This window comes from Phyllostomus discolor, chromosome 13 (genome assembly GCF_004126475.2).
Source record: "Phyllostomus discolor isolate MPI-MPIP mPhyDis1 chromosome 13, mPhyDis1.pri.v3, whole genome shotgun sequence".
Classification (NCBI taxonomy): Eukaryota; Metazoa; Chordata; class Mammalia; order Chiroptera; family Phyllostomidae; genus Phyllostomus; species Phyllostomus discolor.
Window position 1 is genome coordinate 21,631,040 of NC_040915.2, and position 17,568 is coordinate 21,648,607.

Consider the following 17,568-nt stretch of genomic DNA (forward strand, 5'->3'; position numbering starts at 1 on the left):
CCCCGGGCTGCCCGGAGCGAACCCGCGGGGCCGAGGATCCCCTGCGGCAGAGCCGCTCCACACTTCCCTTCCCTTCCGAAGGCAAACTTCTCGGCCGGCGCCCTTTACCTTTTGGGGGGCTTTGCAGCAGCTCAGCCTGCTGTGTCTGCAGCCCATCCTCCTCCGGGGGCTCCCGGACGCCGCCTCCCAACTCCGGGGCCCCCAGAGGGCCCTGCCGTCCGGGCCCCGCGGCTGGGTCCGCGCCTGCCGGCCAGGGCTGCCGGCGAGACCCTGAAACTGAACCTGAAAGCGCAGACTTGAGCCCTAGCGGCGCGGCCGCGCGCCGTAAATATCCGAAGAGCGGGACCTTGAGAAGCCCGTGGGGTTCGCGGCTTCACCGCTCAAGGCAGGTGACTGGAAAGAATTCTTGTAAATGTAAATGATAGGAACCCCCGGCCAGAGCGGAAAGGATTCCTACGAGCAATGGGTGCTTTTCTGGGCCCTCAGCAGAGAAAACGCCAGGAAAAAATGAAAACAATTTTTAAAAATTCAACATAACAGCTGCCATTTATTGAGGGCTGTGTCTGTCCCTGCTTCTTCATACATGTTATTTCTATTTCTTGCCATCTCCTTGCAACAGAGGTGCTATTGCCTCCATTTTACAGGTGAGGCTCAAAGATGTGACTGAACTAAGCTCACATAGCTAGTAACTACCAGAGCCCAGGTATAACCCAGTGTTAACCCCAGAACCTAAGGTTTAAACCATTTCCTTACAAATACATAATAATACTAAGTTTGCTTGCAATGTGCTCTCACTTGTGGGTGGAGAGCTCTTTCCAGCTCACGAGCATCTGTGATATTCGACTCTCTCCATTTTGGATCAGTGATGTCCCTGAGAACAACTTCGTGGGAGCGGGGTATAAGGGGACTGAACAGTAATGGGAAAAACATAATAAAGATTTTTAAAAAGTAAAAAAATGTATAAGCCAATTAAACATTGAAGAACAATGAGAAAAAAAAACCCAACAACTTTGTGAGGCAGACAGACATATGCAGTGGGAATACGGAACATAAAATGCCAGGGCCTGGGGGTGGCGGGGGGGGGAGGCTTTTTATCTGCCCTCACTTTGTTACCCGCTGAGGTTTCTAGGAGTGGCAATATGGGAAAAAGACACCTAACTTTGAAAATCAGTGTGCAGGCATGTCTGTGTGTGTCTTAGGAAACCACAGAAGGCCCAGAAGACGCTTGGAAAGGTGTGGTCATGAAAGGGACTTGCAGTCTCAAGTGGGGAAAGGACAGGAGACCACAAAAGAACTTCCCCCTGAACAGAGTGTAAGACCAGTTGCAACAGGCTAGCTAATAAAGAAAACCAAGGGCACAGGCGGTGTTAGGTTCTTGGAAGTATGAATAACACAGGATGGTGGTTCACAAAATGTGGTCCCAAATCTGCAGCATCAGCACAACCGGGGAACTTTGTTAGAAATACAAATTCTCAGGCCTCACCCAGACCTGCAGATGCTAAACTCTGGGGCTGGGTCTCAGAAATCTGTAGCTTCCCAAGCCCTCCCAGTAATTCTGGCCCATGCTAAAGTTTGAGAACCACATGTAGGGTGGGCTAAACAGATATTAAGGAAAGAGTGTCTACTTAAATTAACAATGTTTCTTGAAGCAGTGCTTGTGATTTAATCAAAACCAAAACCAACAAACAAGACAAAAACCGAAACAACCAAAACATCCAAGAAATGAAACTTGGTTAAATAAATGATCATTTATCCGTAAAGATAGAATGTCATGTAACCAGCAAAAATACTGATGAGGATGAATGTTTTACACATTATAAAATGTAACAAATTCATTCTTATTGAAAAAAATCATTAGTGACTACCTTTGGATGGTAAGCTTTGGGTTTTTTAAATTCTTCTTCATTTTCTTATACTAAAAAAATGAGTATGCACTTATTACCATTGTAGAGAATTACAATGGTAATTAGTATTGTAATAATAGAAAGGTTTTTTTAAATATGATTTTTAAACCCATGCATGAGACTGAGGCTAGTTTTTCACCAGGAAGCCATGGGTAAGTCTGTGAAATGCCAAAGATATAAATGACCATGAATTAGCTAGGTAGAAAAGCAAGGAAAATGGCAAAATGTGGAGAGGTCATCCTGAACCAGTTGTTTTTCCTTTTGGAGAGTTCCTCACCTAAACAGTGAAGGGCTGAAGTTTCTAAATTGTTCTCAAATTGTAACGTTAACAATGGAAATCAATAACCTGGGCTGGTGCGTGGGAACTAGGAAGGTTATTCTGTTCCCGGAGCCCTTTTCTCAAGCGGTCTGGCCTCCAGCTTCCCTGAGCTTTGTGGGAGACTAGTCTCAAGTTCCCACGTTCATACAACTTGCTTTTTTGATTATGTGCTTCAAAGTTTCTGCCTGAGAAAATAACTCAAAGGAGTTTTTTTTTTGGGGGGGGGTTGTTTGTTTGCCTTAGTGACTTGACTTTGAATACGTTGCTAATGAACTTTGAGATTTTCAGTGGTTGATGTACCAGTTGGGTTAGGTTAGGTTTTGCTGCAGTAACGAAAAGCATAGACATCTCAGTGACTTAACACAAGGGAAGCTAGCTTTGGCTCACACTACATGTCCAGCACAGGAGGCAGCGGGCTCTGCTTCACTGCAGTCTTCTACGCTGTCCTGTATGCAGGCATCTCAGCACTAGGGCTCCAGGGTTGGCCAGGGCAAGAGAAGAGAGTGTACGGAGAATGGTGCATGGAGGCTTCAATGCTACCACTCAGAAGTGACACCCATGAAGTCCACTCACATTTCATTGGCCACAGTAAGTCACGCAATCATGCCCAACTTCAAGGTGATAGGAAACTGCAATGTGTTCCCAGAGGGAGAGGAGCACCCCAAACAGTGGTGAACAGCAGTAAAGTCTACCACACTCAGATAGCAACAAGCAGATACTATGATGTGCCCATTTCTTGGACAACTTGGGTGAATAACTCGTCCTGATTTAGCACCAAAAATCCTACATCCCAGGAAAATCCGAAGTCCTAGGCACACTGGCATAGTTGGTCATCCTATGGGCAAGGATAATGAAGGTACAAGAGAAGAATACTAAGTTCTTGTCCTTGAATTAGTTATAATATGGGTTTTATTTTTTACATTAGACCTATGTCTAGGAAAAGGTGGGAAGCAATGCAAAACAGGTTATAAAGCTAAGCTAATGTTAAGTTATATACTCCATGTGGAAGGTATTAACATTAAAAGGAGATAAGGAGACCATGGTGACCAGGGATGGGGAAGGAGGACTTCCTGGAGGAATATATTAAAACCAAAGGACATTTATGCCAAAGGAAATCCTAGAATCTCAGGTTGGGATGGGATCTGCTGCTTCTCTTCTGTCGCTCGCAACCCAAATCTCTTTTATAACTTCCTTCCTAGGTATTCGTGGAGCCTGTGTCCAAACACTTCCAGCGATGGGGAAACCACTACGTACCTTGCCGTATCTAGGGAGGAAGGAGTAGTTACAAGGAGGAGGAACAGTGCGAGCCAGGTCAGGGTAGACTGTGGAGGTTGGGGAGGGTGGGGAATGAAAAATTAGTGTTTGTAGCTCGGTTCCCTGTAAAGGGATAAAAGTTGAGGGCGGGGTGGGCTCTCTTGGGAAAGATTGGAAAGAACAGCACGGGGATTATCCAGAGCCTATTTCTTTAGAAAAGCACAATGTGCCCATACATAAGAAGTTTTGCATGGAATTTCAGGCAGTTCAGGGCCCTCCCCTGCGATGGGGGCTCTGTGTGGATCCCAGGTTAAGAACCTTTCAACTCAGCGGTTGCTAAACGTCTTTCTAGCCCCCAAAACCTTTTCTGTTCACACCCTTCTGATTGAGCCCAACTGTTCCCCAAATGCGTGTTGTCTGCGCAGAGTGTCTTTCTCCACCACCCATCTCTGTGGGCTATAATTCTACCTGTGTGTCAAACGGCAGCTCAAATGTCCCCCTTCCGAAGGCCTTGCAGCACCTGTTCTGTGGTTCTCACAGCACACTTGGCAGCCTTCCGCGGAATTACACTTGTTTGTGCGCTCTGCGCGTCCTCCCTAATGGGCTAAAGGTTACACAGCTCTGTCTCCTCCCTCCTCACCCCGCCCAATACTTAGGAGATTGCGGCAGAGATTTCCAGTCACCTTATTCAATTTTCATTCTTCCCTCTTCCTTAGTTACAGAATCCTGATGTTCCCTGAGACAGCAACGTGCTGGGCCAACCATCAGGCTGGTTACCCAGCTTCCCTTGCATCTGTGGGTGGCCAGCGATATGTAAGGGGAAATTATTGTAGGCGCTTCCAGGAAATCTTTTAATAGGAGAATGGCTCAGCTTGGAGCAGGGATCCCCCTTTCCTTGTGCCACACCCCGCTTTTCCTGCCTGGAATACAGACTTGATGGCTGGATTCCAGCAGCCATTTTGTTATCCTGATCAAAACAATGGGAAGTGCCTTGAACTCTGGTGAATTTATGGAGCCCCTATACCAGCATTGATCAACTATTTCCTAACTTTTTCACACAATAGAATAAACAACAAATTTCTTTAAGACATTGCCATTGAGAATCTGCCCACTAGCAGCAGAATGCAATCTCTAACCAATTCACAGTCACTAATTAAGTTTTGTGATATTGAATTGAATAAGAATAATTTTCTCTTCCTGGTTGGCATACCTCAGTGGATTGAGCTCGGGCTGGGAACCAAAGTGTCCCAGGTTCGATTCCCAGCCAGGGTACATTCCTGGGTTGCAGGCCATAACCCCCAGCAACCGCACATTGATGTTTCTCTCTCTCTCTTTCCCTCTCTCTCTCTCCCCCCCTTTCTCTCTCCCTCTCTCTCTCCCTCTCTCTCTCTCTCCCTCCCTTCCCTCCCTAAAAAAAAAAAGAAGAAGAATTTTCTCTTAAAGACACTGGGCGTAGCCCCAAGCTTGAGCTTTGCAGGTGGAAAATGAGGTTCTGCTGAGAAAGGTACCTTGGATTTGCCAGACTCTGGATGGAAATGTTGTTTTTGACGATTTCCTCTTGGAATACATGTAAGAGAAGGAAATGAGAGGAAACCAAAAATTGTTGCATCCTGATGCTTCTGTTGGAGTGCTGCAGAAAGAATGAGCAGGCTCACTGGCTTCAGAACCACCTGGGCATTGTTGGTTAAAAGGCGGTTTCCCTGGAGCCCTCTCTCCTTTCCCATCTATTGAACCAGGGCCTGAGGAATTTTCACACTAAAATGTGAGCCTCATTGGTAGCATGGTTGTGGTGGGTCATCTCACAAGGGAGTCAAATTGCTACATTAATTATACTGAATTGAATTAATGGGGGAGTCCTTTGAAAGGAGAGTGGAGTCTGAGTAATGCTAATTAGCAAGAAGCCATCCCTCCCTATTTTCCCAGGAGACCTGTGGTCTGGGATTTGGGACTGCCCTGGGAGAGGTGGCAAGGTTCACGTCACCCCTTTTCTTTATGAAGCAAGCATCAGTTCCTGTCAATAACCTCAGCTTGTGTCCCCTCCTACACGCCCCCTCATGTCCCTTATCAGAAGGCCGTGTGTGCACCCTCTGAATGTCCCACCTGACCTCCCGTCCAGACATATTTGCTGTGACTCCTGCCTTGGGGAACCACAGTCTCCGACAGTCTCCCTTGCTCTCTGATTTGAAAAATAAATGGTTTTCCACCTTGTCACCTGCTATTTAACCACAGTGTAAGCAGCCCCTTTTCATCAGATGACTGCCCTAACCCGTCCCTTTTGGAAAATTCGGAGTTCCCTAGCCCTGATACCACCTTCCCCTCCCCCCTGCGATGGACGCCTTGCCCACGAGCAGCTGACCAAAACGAGGCTCCGCGGATGGCAAGGACAGGGACTGTGTTCTCCAAGGCAAAAACTGGAAGACATAAATTTGGCAGGGGAATTTATGACATTTACATTTTTTATTGACTTGACTTTGTTCATCCATTTATTCTTTAGCAGCATATTGGAATTCTGGGGCATCTAGGTAGTTTGTGAGGGCAAGGAGGCAGAATATTTGTTAATGGGAAGGGCCCAGAACATAGAGGATATATGGTTGAGGTCCAAGGCTTAAAACCTAAATGTCCACAGGGCTGGTGGGCACAGAGAGGAGGACAGGGCCAGCAGGAGATGGGGCGGGGTGTGAGCTGGGAGCTGCATGCCCTTCAAGAGGAGCACAGTGGGGCGTGTGGCCGCGGACGGGCGTTAGAAGGAAGCGAAGGCCCAGGCTGGCCCAACCTTCCAGTTTTTCAAGAGAAACTAGAAATTGTTTGTTTGTTTTTTAATGTAAAATAAATCTTTCTCTCTCTTACACACACAGAGTCCTGTAGGCTAAACCGAATATTTGCTATTTACTGAAGATTATATCACCTGTGATCCAGGTAGCCACACAATGTAACAAGAGGTTGGGGCAGTATCATGAAAGCAAAAATGGTACCTAACTGGATCCGGGAGAGGAAAGGGAGGAGCCGGCTTCATGGAGGAGGTGACATCTGAGCAGGGCTGTGTAGATGAAGTAGGGGCTCCAGTCAAGAAAGTGGGGAAGTGCGATCCTGTGGGGTCAAGGAGGTGTGAATGGCCTTGTTGTAGTGATCATTTTGCAATATACACAGGTATAACATTTTAAAAAAGAGGGAAGAACATTCAGGCCCAGCGCTGTGTGGCTTTTCAGGGGACTCCGTGGCTTAGTGCCTCTGGAGTGCTGGGTGATACCAGGGAGCGAGGGAGACCCAGATGGGCAGGGAGAGGCCCTGAAGGCCCGGCCAAGGCATTTCTACTTCACCCTCTGGGCAGTGGGAATGGCACAGACTGATTGGTGTTACACACGGTCACTCTGGAGCTCAGGTGGAGGGTGAACAGGCAGCGCTGTCCCGGAGCCATTGAATATGTACTGGACTGGTTCCCGAGGGACCTGGTGTGGGTCCAAAAGGCATTTTGGCCCAGAAGGACAGCAGCCCCCAGGTCCAGCCCAGGTTCTGCCCTCACTGAGCTCCCAGCCTGATATAATATAGTAACTACGGTGGCTGGCGGTGGGTGCAGGGCAGAGTGTGGGGTGCTGTGGGGTAGGCGGAGAGCAGTTTCCTCTCCTCTCAGCCTGGGAGGCGGCAGCTAGCAGCCGGCAGTGTTGTGGTTACCGGGGCCTTGGGTTACAACACATGTTTGTTTTTAAAAAACGTTGCAATACCTTTTAAATCAGGGCCCTGGACAGGATCCAAGGACAGTAGCAGAACCAGCCCCTGTGACGCTTCTTAAAGAAGCAGCTGCAGAGGGAGGGAGCTTTGGGAACCTGGATTGCCGGGAGGCCCTGAGTTCAGGCGGGGCTTGGAAGCTGAGCAAGGCTGGAAGGAGATCAAATCTCCAATTCACCCTGTTGCCCCTCAAAGCACTTTTGGTTCTGGAGCCCTTGAAGAAGATGACCAGTCTTCCAAGGTGTCTTGGAAAACTAGAAGCAGGGGGTACAAGCCCTCAGGAATGGGGTGGTCTATGTTTCTCGAAGGAAAGTCCTTCCACACTGTCCAAGATTCAGGGGGCCAGCTTGACAGGGAGTGAGTGCCCCATTTTGGGAGGTATGCAAGCAGAGGCTAATATTGGTAGGGCCTGTTGGAAAAGACATGTGAGGGTCTGCTGACATAGGGGTCCCAAGGAAATGAACGATCAGATCCATGTTTTAAAATATTTTATTTATTTATTTTTAGAGAGATGAGAAGGGAGAAAGAGAGGAGAGAAACATCAATGTGTGAGAGATACATCGACCGGTTGCCTCTCACATGCCCCCAGCCTGGGACCTGGCCCACAACCCAGGCATGTGCCCCAACTGGGAATCGAACCAACAACCTTTCAGTTTGCAGGCTGGTGCTCAGTCCATTGAGCCACACCAGCCAGGGGTGATCAGATCCATTTTGACTGCAAGGGGTCATTTTCCCTTTTCAGAGACAGAAGTTATTCCTCAAAGGAGTCAAGATTGGGACTCAGGAGACTTTCATTCTGGTGCACTGTGGGTGGGAATGTAAAATGGTGCAGGTGCTATGGAAAACAGTAAGGAGGTTCCTCAAAGTGTTTAAAATATGGTCATATGACCCAGCAATCCCGCTTCTCAGTGTACATCCCTTAGAGTTCGGATCAGGATCTAGACGAGATGTCTGCACTCCCGTGTTCCCCGCAACAGTGATCGCAACAGCAATCTCAACAGCCAAGATACGAAAACAGCCCAAATAGCCACTGACAGGTAAATGGATAAAGAAAAGGTGGTATGTACGTACAATGAATGGAATATTATTCAGCTTTTCAAAAGATGGAAGTTCTGCCCTGGCTGGTGTAGCTCAGTGGATTGAGCTCGCCAGTTTGATTCCCAGTCAGGGCACATGCCTGGGTTGTGGGCCAGGTCCCCAGCAGGGGGCACCAAGAGAGGCAACCACACATGGATGTTTCTCTCCCTCTCTTTCTCCTTCCCTTCCTCTCTCTCTCTAAAAATAAATAAAAAAATATAAAAAAAAAACCCCAAAGATGGAAATTCGGCCTTTTATGACAACACAATGAACCTGGAAGACATGATGCTAAGTGAAATAAACCAGTCACAGAAGGACACTTACTACAAGATTCCACTTTAGGGGGTACCTACAACAGTCAGGCTCATAGAAGCAGAGACTGGAATGTTGGTTCTAGATACCTGTGCTACAACAGAGTGCCTATAGTTTATAGGCATCACAATACTTTATTGTGCACTTACACACTTGCTAAGAAGGTGGATCTCGGGGTAAGTGTTCCTACCACAAAAACAAACAACTGAACAGAAACAAAAAACAAAGGGGCACAAGGGAATTTTTGGAAGTCATGGGTGTGTCTGTTAACTTGATTTTGGTGATGATTTCTGGGGTGTATGTATATGTTCAAACTCTTTGGATTACATACATTATTTTTTTAAAAAAATATTTTCATTCTGATTCTTGGCTTGCTATTGACTTGCATTTGACCCTGGATAATTCGTATACATTCATTTCTCTGGCCTCACACCCTCGCCCTACGATTTACCCAGTGTTTGACATGGAGTAAGCTCTAGCACAGATCTGTTGAATGAATGAATAAATGAATGAATGAATGAATGAATGAATGAATAGCTTGGATTGGGTCCAAAATTGGATTGGGATCAGTGAACTTCAGAGTTTACATCAACCTCCTGAAATTACATTCACAAGTGTGTGCATATAAGTGATTAAAATCTGTCTGGGCAAAGGTTCTATAGCATTACTCATCGTCACTACCATTTATTGAAGATTTGTTATGGTATGCTAGGGTCTTTGCCTATGTTTTCACCGTTAATCTTCAGGAACCGTGAGGGAGATTGGATGGGGTACGAATTCCGCTCTACTAAAGTGGAAACTCAGGTTGGGGACTGTAAGGACCTGCTTAGAGCCACATGTTGGATTTGAACCCAAGTTCAACAGACTGCACAACCTGAGCACAGATAAGTTGCTACAGCTTCTCAAAGAGATCTGTGACCACCCGAAGGCAAACAGAAAACATTCTATGGCCCCAGAGTTCTCTTTCTCTGCGGGACTGTGGGAATGGAGAGAAAAGGGCGGAGGTGGAGGAGAAAGAAAGCCAGCCAGAGCAGGCAGCGCCCACGCCAGCAAGGGCTGCTATTTAGAGCCCCTAGAAAGGATGATAAGGGGGCGAGCAGGGAAGAGCAGTTAAAACAGAAGCCCCAGGAGGGGGAGGGGGAGGGGGCTATCTCCTCCCCCGCCCCTGCTGCCTCCAGCTCACCCTGTCGCCTGATGTCTAAATAAGGCTTACAGGCACATTCTAGGCGGCTAAAAATAAACGCCAGCTCCCCCTCCTGCCCTTGGGCTCTGGCGACCTCCCCAGCCCCGGCAGGGCTCCCCGGGGCAGGACCGGCTCTCCGGGGCACGCCCTCGGAGTTACAGAATCGGATCTCGCTGGGGACCCCCGGGTTCCGGTGGCCGTGCTTCCTGCAGCAAGAAGACCCAGACCAGAAGTCAGGACGCCTGGTTTCTACTCGTCATTTGCTCTAACAGACCTGAAGAAGTCTCTCTTCTCTCTGAATCTCAGTCTCCCCACATGTATCAATAAAATGCAGACTTTAGAATAATGATGTAAAGCTCTGGCATTTTTGAATGAAGTCAACTTCAGAATTTGCCCACTGGGATTCTTTCGGGTACATCTGTCCTGCAGATTTATTTTTAGTTCACGCAGTCTTTTATAATGATCTGAGTTAGCTGCTCATCCTTAACGATTTAAAGAATTCACATAAAAGTCTGGATTTCCAGCCTCTCAGGAAAAATCCGATCCGTCCACACCGGGCCGGTGTTTTCGGGCAACTTGAGTCTGAATTGGGTAGCGGCCGCCCCCCGCCGGCAAGATGAGGGTACTACAGGTACTACAGCCGATACCCTCACTCACATTTCAGTCCAGCCTTGCAGGCAATTGGGTGCGAGCAGAATGAATGAGGCCGCTAATAGAAAGCTTTGGAAACAGTGAAAAACTCCGTGAATAGGGTTTGATGATGGCGCCACCTGGCTGAAATCTGGTGCCTAGGCATTGCTAGTCCCTGTCCTGGAATCCAGGCCCCAAACCCAAAGAAGGGACAACATCCTCATAACCTCACTCTCAACCCCATCCTGTTGGGAATAATCAGACAATTGGGGCTCTCTTAGGCATTGCCTGGGCCTCCGGAGAAGTCGATGGGAATGGAAAAATACGAGCAGAAACAGCCAGAGTTTGTTGAATTCAAATGATCCTTGAGAGCCAGTTCGGAGGCCAGCAGAGTGGTGCCGGGCAGGGAAGGAAGCAGGAGAGAAGAGGGGTAAGAAAGGGAGAGCAGAGCCGTTGGAGGAACAGGGTTCTTTTGGCCGGCCGGCTGGGATTCTTCCAGCTCCTCTAGGGCAGCTGGTTGGGGCCAGGCACTGCACAGGATGGAGGAGGCTGCGTCTGGGCTGGCCCTCAGACCTCATGGGTGCCATCCCACCTCAGAGGTAGGGTGCAGGGAAGGAAGAAATTGTACTCCCTTCCTAGGTTCTTCTAGCTAGTCTAATAAATAGCCATGAGACAGATTAACAAGAGAAAATAACCAAATTTAATCACATACACTCACACGGGAGTACCACCTACAGGAGAGGCTCAGATATAGAAAGGGAAAATAAAGAATATGTGACATTCTGAGCTAAGGATGAGGTCAGGCACCTGGGGCTTCTGAGGGGAGGAAGATCATTCACAAGATAAGAAGAGCAGATGTTCAGTAATTAGGTTTTTGCCCTGCTCTCTAGATAGGTCATACAAAGTTTTTTTTCTGGTGATAACTCTTATTATGGGCAAGGCTCCAAATTTAAATTCTTTCAGGAAGAGGTAAAAGGCTTTCGTGAGAGCCGCAGGGTTTCAGTTGCTTTCAGCCCAGAATAATCCTCATGCTGAGGTAGCACATCTTGGGGAGGCTTGTTCTGAGGGTGATGGGGAGTAGACATGAGAACCCGGGAATGACTGAGGCTTTGTCCTTCCTGCTCTGTTTCACCAGGCCCCTTCCTGGGGAGAAAAGAGTGACTCTATGTGTATCCCCTACCCCAGCCTCTCAATGGTGGAGGAAGTGGCTCTAGTTCAGACCCTTGCTACTCTGTGGTCCTCAGACCTGCGGCATTGGCCTCATGGATAGCTTGTTATGAATACAAATTCTTGAGCTCTGGCCCAGCCTGCTGAGTCACAATCTGCTCTTTAAAGGGGATCCAAGGTGTTTTGTATGAGTATTACCATTAGATAAAAGCTATTTTAGACCCGTGGTTCTCAGCATTGGCTATACCTTGGAATCCCCTGGGAGACCTTTTAAAATGCTGCTGCTCTCTCCCACCCAAGGGTGCAGCCTGGGCTTCGACATTGAGGTTATTTGTTTAAAGCTGCCCAGGTGAATACAATGCGTAGCTAGCATTGAGCATCAAAGCTCTAAGCAAAGGCTGTAATGAGGTGAAAATCTTCCGGAGTCAGAGTGACGCAAACTTGTGTGTGCGGGGCCCACCCACCCCGTGCCCTCAGCCTGAGGCCAGTGGCGGAGGCTGCTCTAGAGGCACCTTCCCCAGCCCTGTTTGTCTTGCCAGACCAGTCCAGCCCCTGGTCCCCAGGGCATTTCCAGGCCTCCAGCTGCTCTCGGGTTTCAGAAGAGTAAGGTGAGAAGGGAGTGGCGCCCCTGTTAGCTTTGCAATCAAGGGATGTTGCGCTGAGCTGGGAGACCAGAAGCCTGGGTGCTCATTCTAACTCTGCTGGGTGGCCATGGGCTCCAGTTTCTTGCTCTCCCAGATGGGCTAGTCAGAGGGGATGGAAATCACTTCTAGTGTTCCTTCCGGTTTATGCACATACACACGCTCTCAAAGTTGAAGGGGACCTTGGAGATCACCTGGTTTGACATTATCTTCCTATGAATGGGAAAACTGAGGCCCAGGGAGATTAAAGGCATTGCCTAAAGTCAGAGATATCATTCCTATTTAAAGAAAAATTTGGGCTTTGTTAAAGAACAAAAATTCAACCAAGTAAATTTGCAGATCTAATTGGCTTTTTAAGTGATTCATGAATACAGCAGCATTCTATCTAGCAGCTAAAAGGGTGCTTCTGAGGGGTTGTAGAGAAGGGACAGTTTTTCACAGTGAGATACCACTTCATACTGGTCAGAATGGCCACCATAAACAAATCAACAACAAGTGTTGGAGAGGTAGTAGAGAAAAGGGACCCTAGTGCACTGTTAGTGGGAATGCAGACTGGTGCAGCCACTGTGGAAAGCCATATGGAACTTCCTCAGAAAACTAAAAATGGATCTGCCTTTTGACCCAGCAATTCCACTGCTAGGATTATATCCTAAGAGCCCCGAGACACCAATCCAAAAGAACCTGTGCACCCCAATGTTCATAGCAGCACAATTTACAATAGCCAAGTGCTGGAAGCAACCTAAGTGCCCATCAATAAATGAATGGATGAAAAAACTGGTACATTTACACAATGGAATTCTATGCAGCAGAAAGAAAGAAGGAGCTCCTACCCTCTGTGACAGCATGGATGGAACTGGAGAGCATTATGCTAAGTGAAATAAGCCGGGGGTGAGGGACAATACCATATGATCTCACCTTTAACTGGAACCTAATCAACAAAAGAAAAAAAAGCAAACAAAATATAACCAGAGACACTGAAATTAAGAACAAACTGTCAGTGACCAGAGGGGAGGAGGGAGGTGATAATGGGGGGAAAGGTTTTCATGAACAACTATAAAGGACACATGGACAAAACCAAGGGGGGGTTAAAAGCAAGGGAGGGAGGAGAGTTTGACCGCGGGGAGGAGTGGGGGAGGTAAATGTGAACAACTGTAATTGAACAACAATAAAATAGTTTAAAAAAAGAATGGAAGGTTTTTACTTTTTTAAAAATTCACTTTATTTTACTTTTTGCTATCCAGTAGAGCATTTTGAAGATTTATTTATTTGTTTACTTTTAGAGAAAGGGGAAGGGAGGCAGAAAGAGAGGGAGAGAAACATTGATGTGCCAGAGATACATCGATCAGTTGCCTCTCACATGCCCCAGCCAGGAACCTGGCCCACAACCCAGGCTATGTGCCCTGATGAGGAATCAAACTGGCCACCTTTCAGTTCACATGCCAGCACTCAGTCCACTGAGCCACATCAGCCAGGGCCGAAGTGGAATGCTTTTTAGGTAGAAAGAGAGTGGGGCTAGGGAATTTTTTAAAGAGTGGATTATTTCAGGCAAGAATACTTCCCTTTTGGAGAAGGCAGGGGGTTCCGTCAGGCTGATTACTTCACTAGGATTGACTCAGAAATTCCAGATCATAAAATTTGAGATCACTAAATTCCACTTCTTGAGAGAGGCTGAAACTGCAGTTAGCTTAGTTATTAAGTTTTGGTTTGGCAATGTGGCTTAGCATCACCAAAGACCATTTGGCCATTGTTTTATTTTATTTATTTTTTGGTAAGAGCTTCAGTGGAAAACTAATCATTTCTTTGAGCATACTCTTCCACATATCCAGTTATGATTATATGACAGGCTCTGTGCCGTTCATTGCCTCTGATGTTGCAGACAACTCATGAGAATGGACAATAATCTTTGCCTTTACACGTGCACATGTGTGTGCTGCGGAGGCGACACTGACTTCTCCCCCCTTCCACAGACAAGGCCAGTTTTGCCTTCATTTGCACGTTTACCTCAATACTCCTGATCTATAAGTGTGTGTGTTCTCTGCACGGGTTGTGACATCTCCCAGGTTCCCTCGCTGAAGGAGTTAAATTAAACCTCTAATGCATGCTCATTTTATATGAAAGTCATGATGTCACCTTCTGTTAAAGGGAAACCACAGACCCAAAATGGTGTCACTTGTGCCAAAGCCCATGATACCAAACCTAGATTTAGTACGTGACCTAATTGTTGTTTCAGCCTTTCCTAGAGATATAACCTTAAAATTCCAGTCAGGAATTTTCTGGTCAAGAACCAGTCAAGTAACCTGTCTCATGGGCCCTCTCTGTCCCCCACAGAAAGAAGAGGCAACCTGCCTGATAAAAACTCTGGCCATTCCCTTCCTCCCAAAAGAAGATGTCTCAGTATAAAAAATAACCCTTTCCTTTTGCTAATGGCCCCCTTGCCCCACACTTTTTCCTACAAGGACTTACCATTCTATACAACACCACAGAGTCCTTTTAGTTGTTAGATAGGACACTGTCCAATTCATGAATCGCTTAAGAAAGCCATTAGATCTTCACATTTACTCAATTGAATTTTGTGTTTTTTTAACACTTCCTCAGAAAATTACTCTATAATAAAAAGAATAGCCAAGATTTAAGAGTCTTATGCTCTTTGAATTGAGCTAGGTGGGTAGGCCAAGATTCAAAACCAGATGTCCAGGCTATAATTGGATTGAAACCAGAGACCAGTCAGTAACTGAGTGTTCGCATGTCTGCACCATCAGCTGTGAAGGGGTTTAGAATAGTCCTCCCAAGACGCGCTGCTTTGGCCTGTGGATTATTCTGAGCTGAAGGCAATCAAGACCCTGAGGGCTCATGCGAAACTTTCACCTCTCCCTTAAAGAATTTATTTATTTATTTATCTATCTATTTTTTTGTTTGAAAGGTTTTTTTCTGTGTGTGTGTGTGTGTGTGTGTGTGTGTTTAGATTTTGCCCTTTTTATTGAATTTATTGAGGTGACACTGGTTAATAAAATTATATGAGTTTCCGGTGCACCATCCTACTACACATCATCTGTGCACTGTATTGTGTGTTCATCACCTCAAATCCAGTTTCCTGCCACCACTGTTTACCCCCCTTATCCCCTCCTCCGCCTCCTTTCACCCTTCCTCCCCCCAGCAATCACCACACTGTTGTCAGTGTCCACGAGTTTCTTCTCTTTTTTGCTCATTCCCTCCACCCACCCATCTGACTCCCCAGTCACTCCGCACTGACACCCGTCAGTCTGTTCTCTCTATGAGCTTGTGTCTGTTTTGCTTGTTAGCTCATTTTGTTCAGTGGATCTCACATATGAGTGGAATCGTATGGTACTTGTCTTTCTCTGGCTGACTTATTTCACATAGCATAATGCCCTCCAGTTCCATCCAAGCTGTCCCAAAGGATAAGATTTCCTTCTTCTTTTTTCTTTTATGGCTGAATAGTATTTCATGTGTAACTGTATCACAGCTTTTTTTTTATCCATAGTAAGAGTTTTCACCAGAAATAACCTTTTATGACCTCTCTGTAGGAGAAGGCAAACACCATATTACTGAACACGTGTTCTTTTTTATCCTGTGAATGACCTTCCTCCCCACAGAAGACCCGGGTGTCTACCCTTATCCTTAGCTCGAGATGTCATAGTTTCCGCATAGCCCTTTTCTGTCTCTGAACCTCTTGTGTACATGGGGTCTCTGACTCTGTGTATGCAGGGTTCCCATATACACATATGCCATTAAATTTGTTCATTTTCTCTTGTTAATCCATCTTGTGTCTGTTTGATTATTAGATCATCCAAAAGAACTGAGAAAGTAGAGGGAAGTTTCTTCCTCCCCCCACAGTGGCTTGTCTGTGACCTCTACATCTGACCCACGAGCCTGCTTCATATGCATATGAGGTGGCAATCACTCCTCATTACACTCAGGGCACTCACCACACCAGCCTTTAGACACATGCTGTGTCCCCAGCAACACCCCCCATCACACATAAGCATGCTAGGTCACCCTGGACCATGTTGCTCTGGGGCCCAGACTCAGTCCTCCAGGAAACACATGATGATGAACATTAAGAGTTGCAGCAATTTCCACGCTTCCAACCCATCACCCCTGGAATGTGGGTTCTTCAAGGTCAAGGGCCTTGTTTTAATAATTGTCATTTTTCTGTGTGTGTGTGCACCTGTTGTATGCCGGGTAGTTGTCAACCTTGACTGTCTATTTTAATCACCTGGGATTAAAAACCAAAACAAAGAAATAAATGGTTTTGTCCCAGCTCCAGAGATTTAGATGTAATTGGTCTGGAGAGCCGCCTGGGCACCAGGATTTCTCAGTGCCCCCCAGAAGACCGCAGTGTGTGGCTCTGGCTGGGAGCTGGCCCTAAGGGCTCGACCGTGTTTACATTTCACACTCGCTTTCACCCCAGTTGTTTCTCATTTCTCCCAAGGATGGTCAAAATCTGCCTCCTCGGAGAGTTCTTTTTAGGCTCAAGAAGGTAACCCACTGCACTTTGAGTTAGTTCAATCTAATTTCTTGTCTTCTGATATTATTACTCTTGGATTATATCTTGTTTATTTCTTTATTTGCTGATTGCTCTTCTTGAATAGACCCTAGTCCCATGATAATAGACAAGGTCTTTATCATGTTCAACAGTTGAGTTTGTAAGTATTTGTAAGTATTTGTTGGATGAGTGAATAGCTTAGTGCTCAAAGGTAGTTTATTATTATTATTGTTATTAGTTATTTTAAGCCTTGTTTTGCAAATGAGGAAACTGAGGCCAAAGAGGTTATAGCCCCTGACCAGGATCTCACAGGATGCAAGCCTGGGTCTGCCTGACTTGGAGCAAGCACTGTGAGCAAGCCACGGGTCTGCTCTCCCTTCCACAGTGGTTATAGTGTGCCGAGGGCAGTATCGAGTGGTTGGGAGGGAGTGGTTAATGGGGTGGAAGGGCCTTGGCTCGTGCAAAGATGGAGAAGAAATGATGCTGGAAGGCAGGCTTGCAGTCCCCTTCCTATTTCCCAACGAGGCCCCAGTGATACCTGTGTTGGCAACCAGTTCCCCCACCTGCCACCTACACATCCACCAAGGAGTACAGCCACACGGACATCTCTCATCCGACTGGGATCAGCCTCAGGAGAAGCGAGTGCTGGTTGTACTTCTGTGCGTGACTCGGCCAGTCCTCTTCTTCTTGGGGCCTCAAATTGCACTTGTGTATAATGAGGCGGTGCTAGCTGAAAGAGGGAATCCCTTATCAGATTGGGAGGAAGGTGTACAATTTAAAAAGCATATGAGAAGATCAGGTAGCCCTGGCTGGTTTGGCTCAGTGGATTGAGTGCCGGCCTGTGAACTGAAAGG

At 46.8% G+C, this 17,568-nt stretch overlaps 1 protein-coding gene across 1 annotated transcript in view; it reads right to left on the reverse strand.

Annotated features, from left to right (window-relative positions):
• The window catches only part of CCDC69 (coiled-coil domain containing 69), a 47,227-nt gene extending 29,907 nt beyond the window's left edge, over window positions 1-17,320 (reverse strand). Inside the window, exons 1-4 of the mRNA XM_036014494.1 lie at window positions 17,289-17,320; window positions 9,803-9,978; window positions 3,478-3,545; window positions 109-303 (exon numbers count right to left, since the gene is read on the reverse strand). Coding sequence (XP_035870387.1) covers window positions 109-303; window positions 3,478-3,545; window positions 9,803-9,978; window positions 17,289-17,320 — 471 coding nt within the window. The remainder of the gene's footprint in view (window positions 1-108; window positions 304-3,477; window positions 3,546-9,802; window positions 9,979-17,288) is intronic.
• Between the last annotated feature and the right edge of the window lie 248 nt (window positions 17,321-17,568).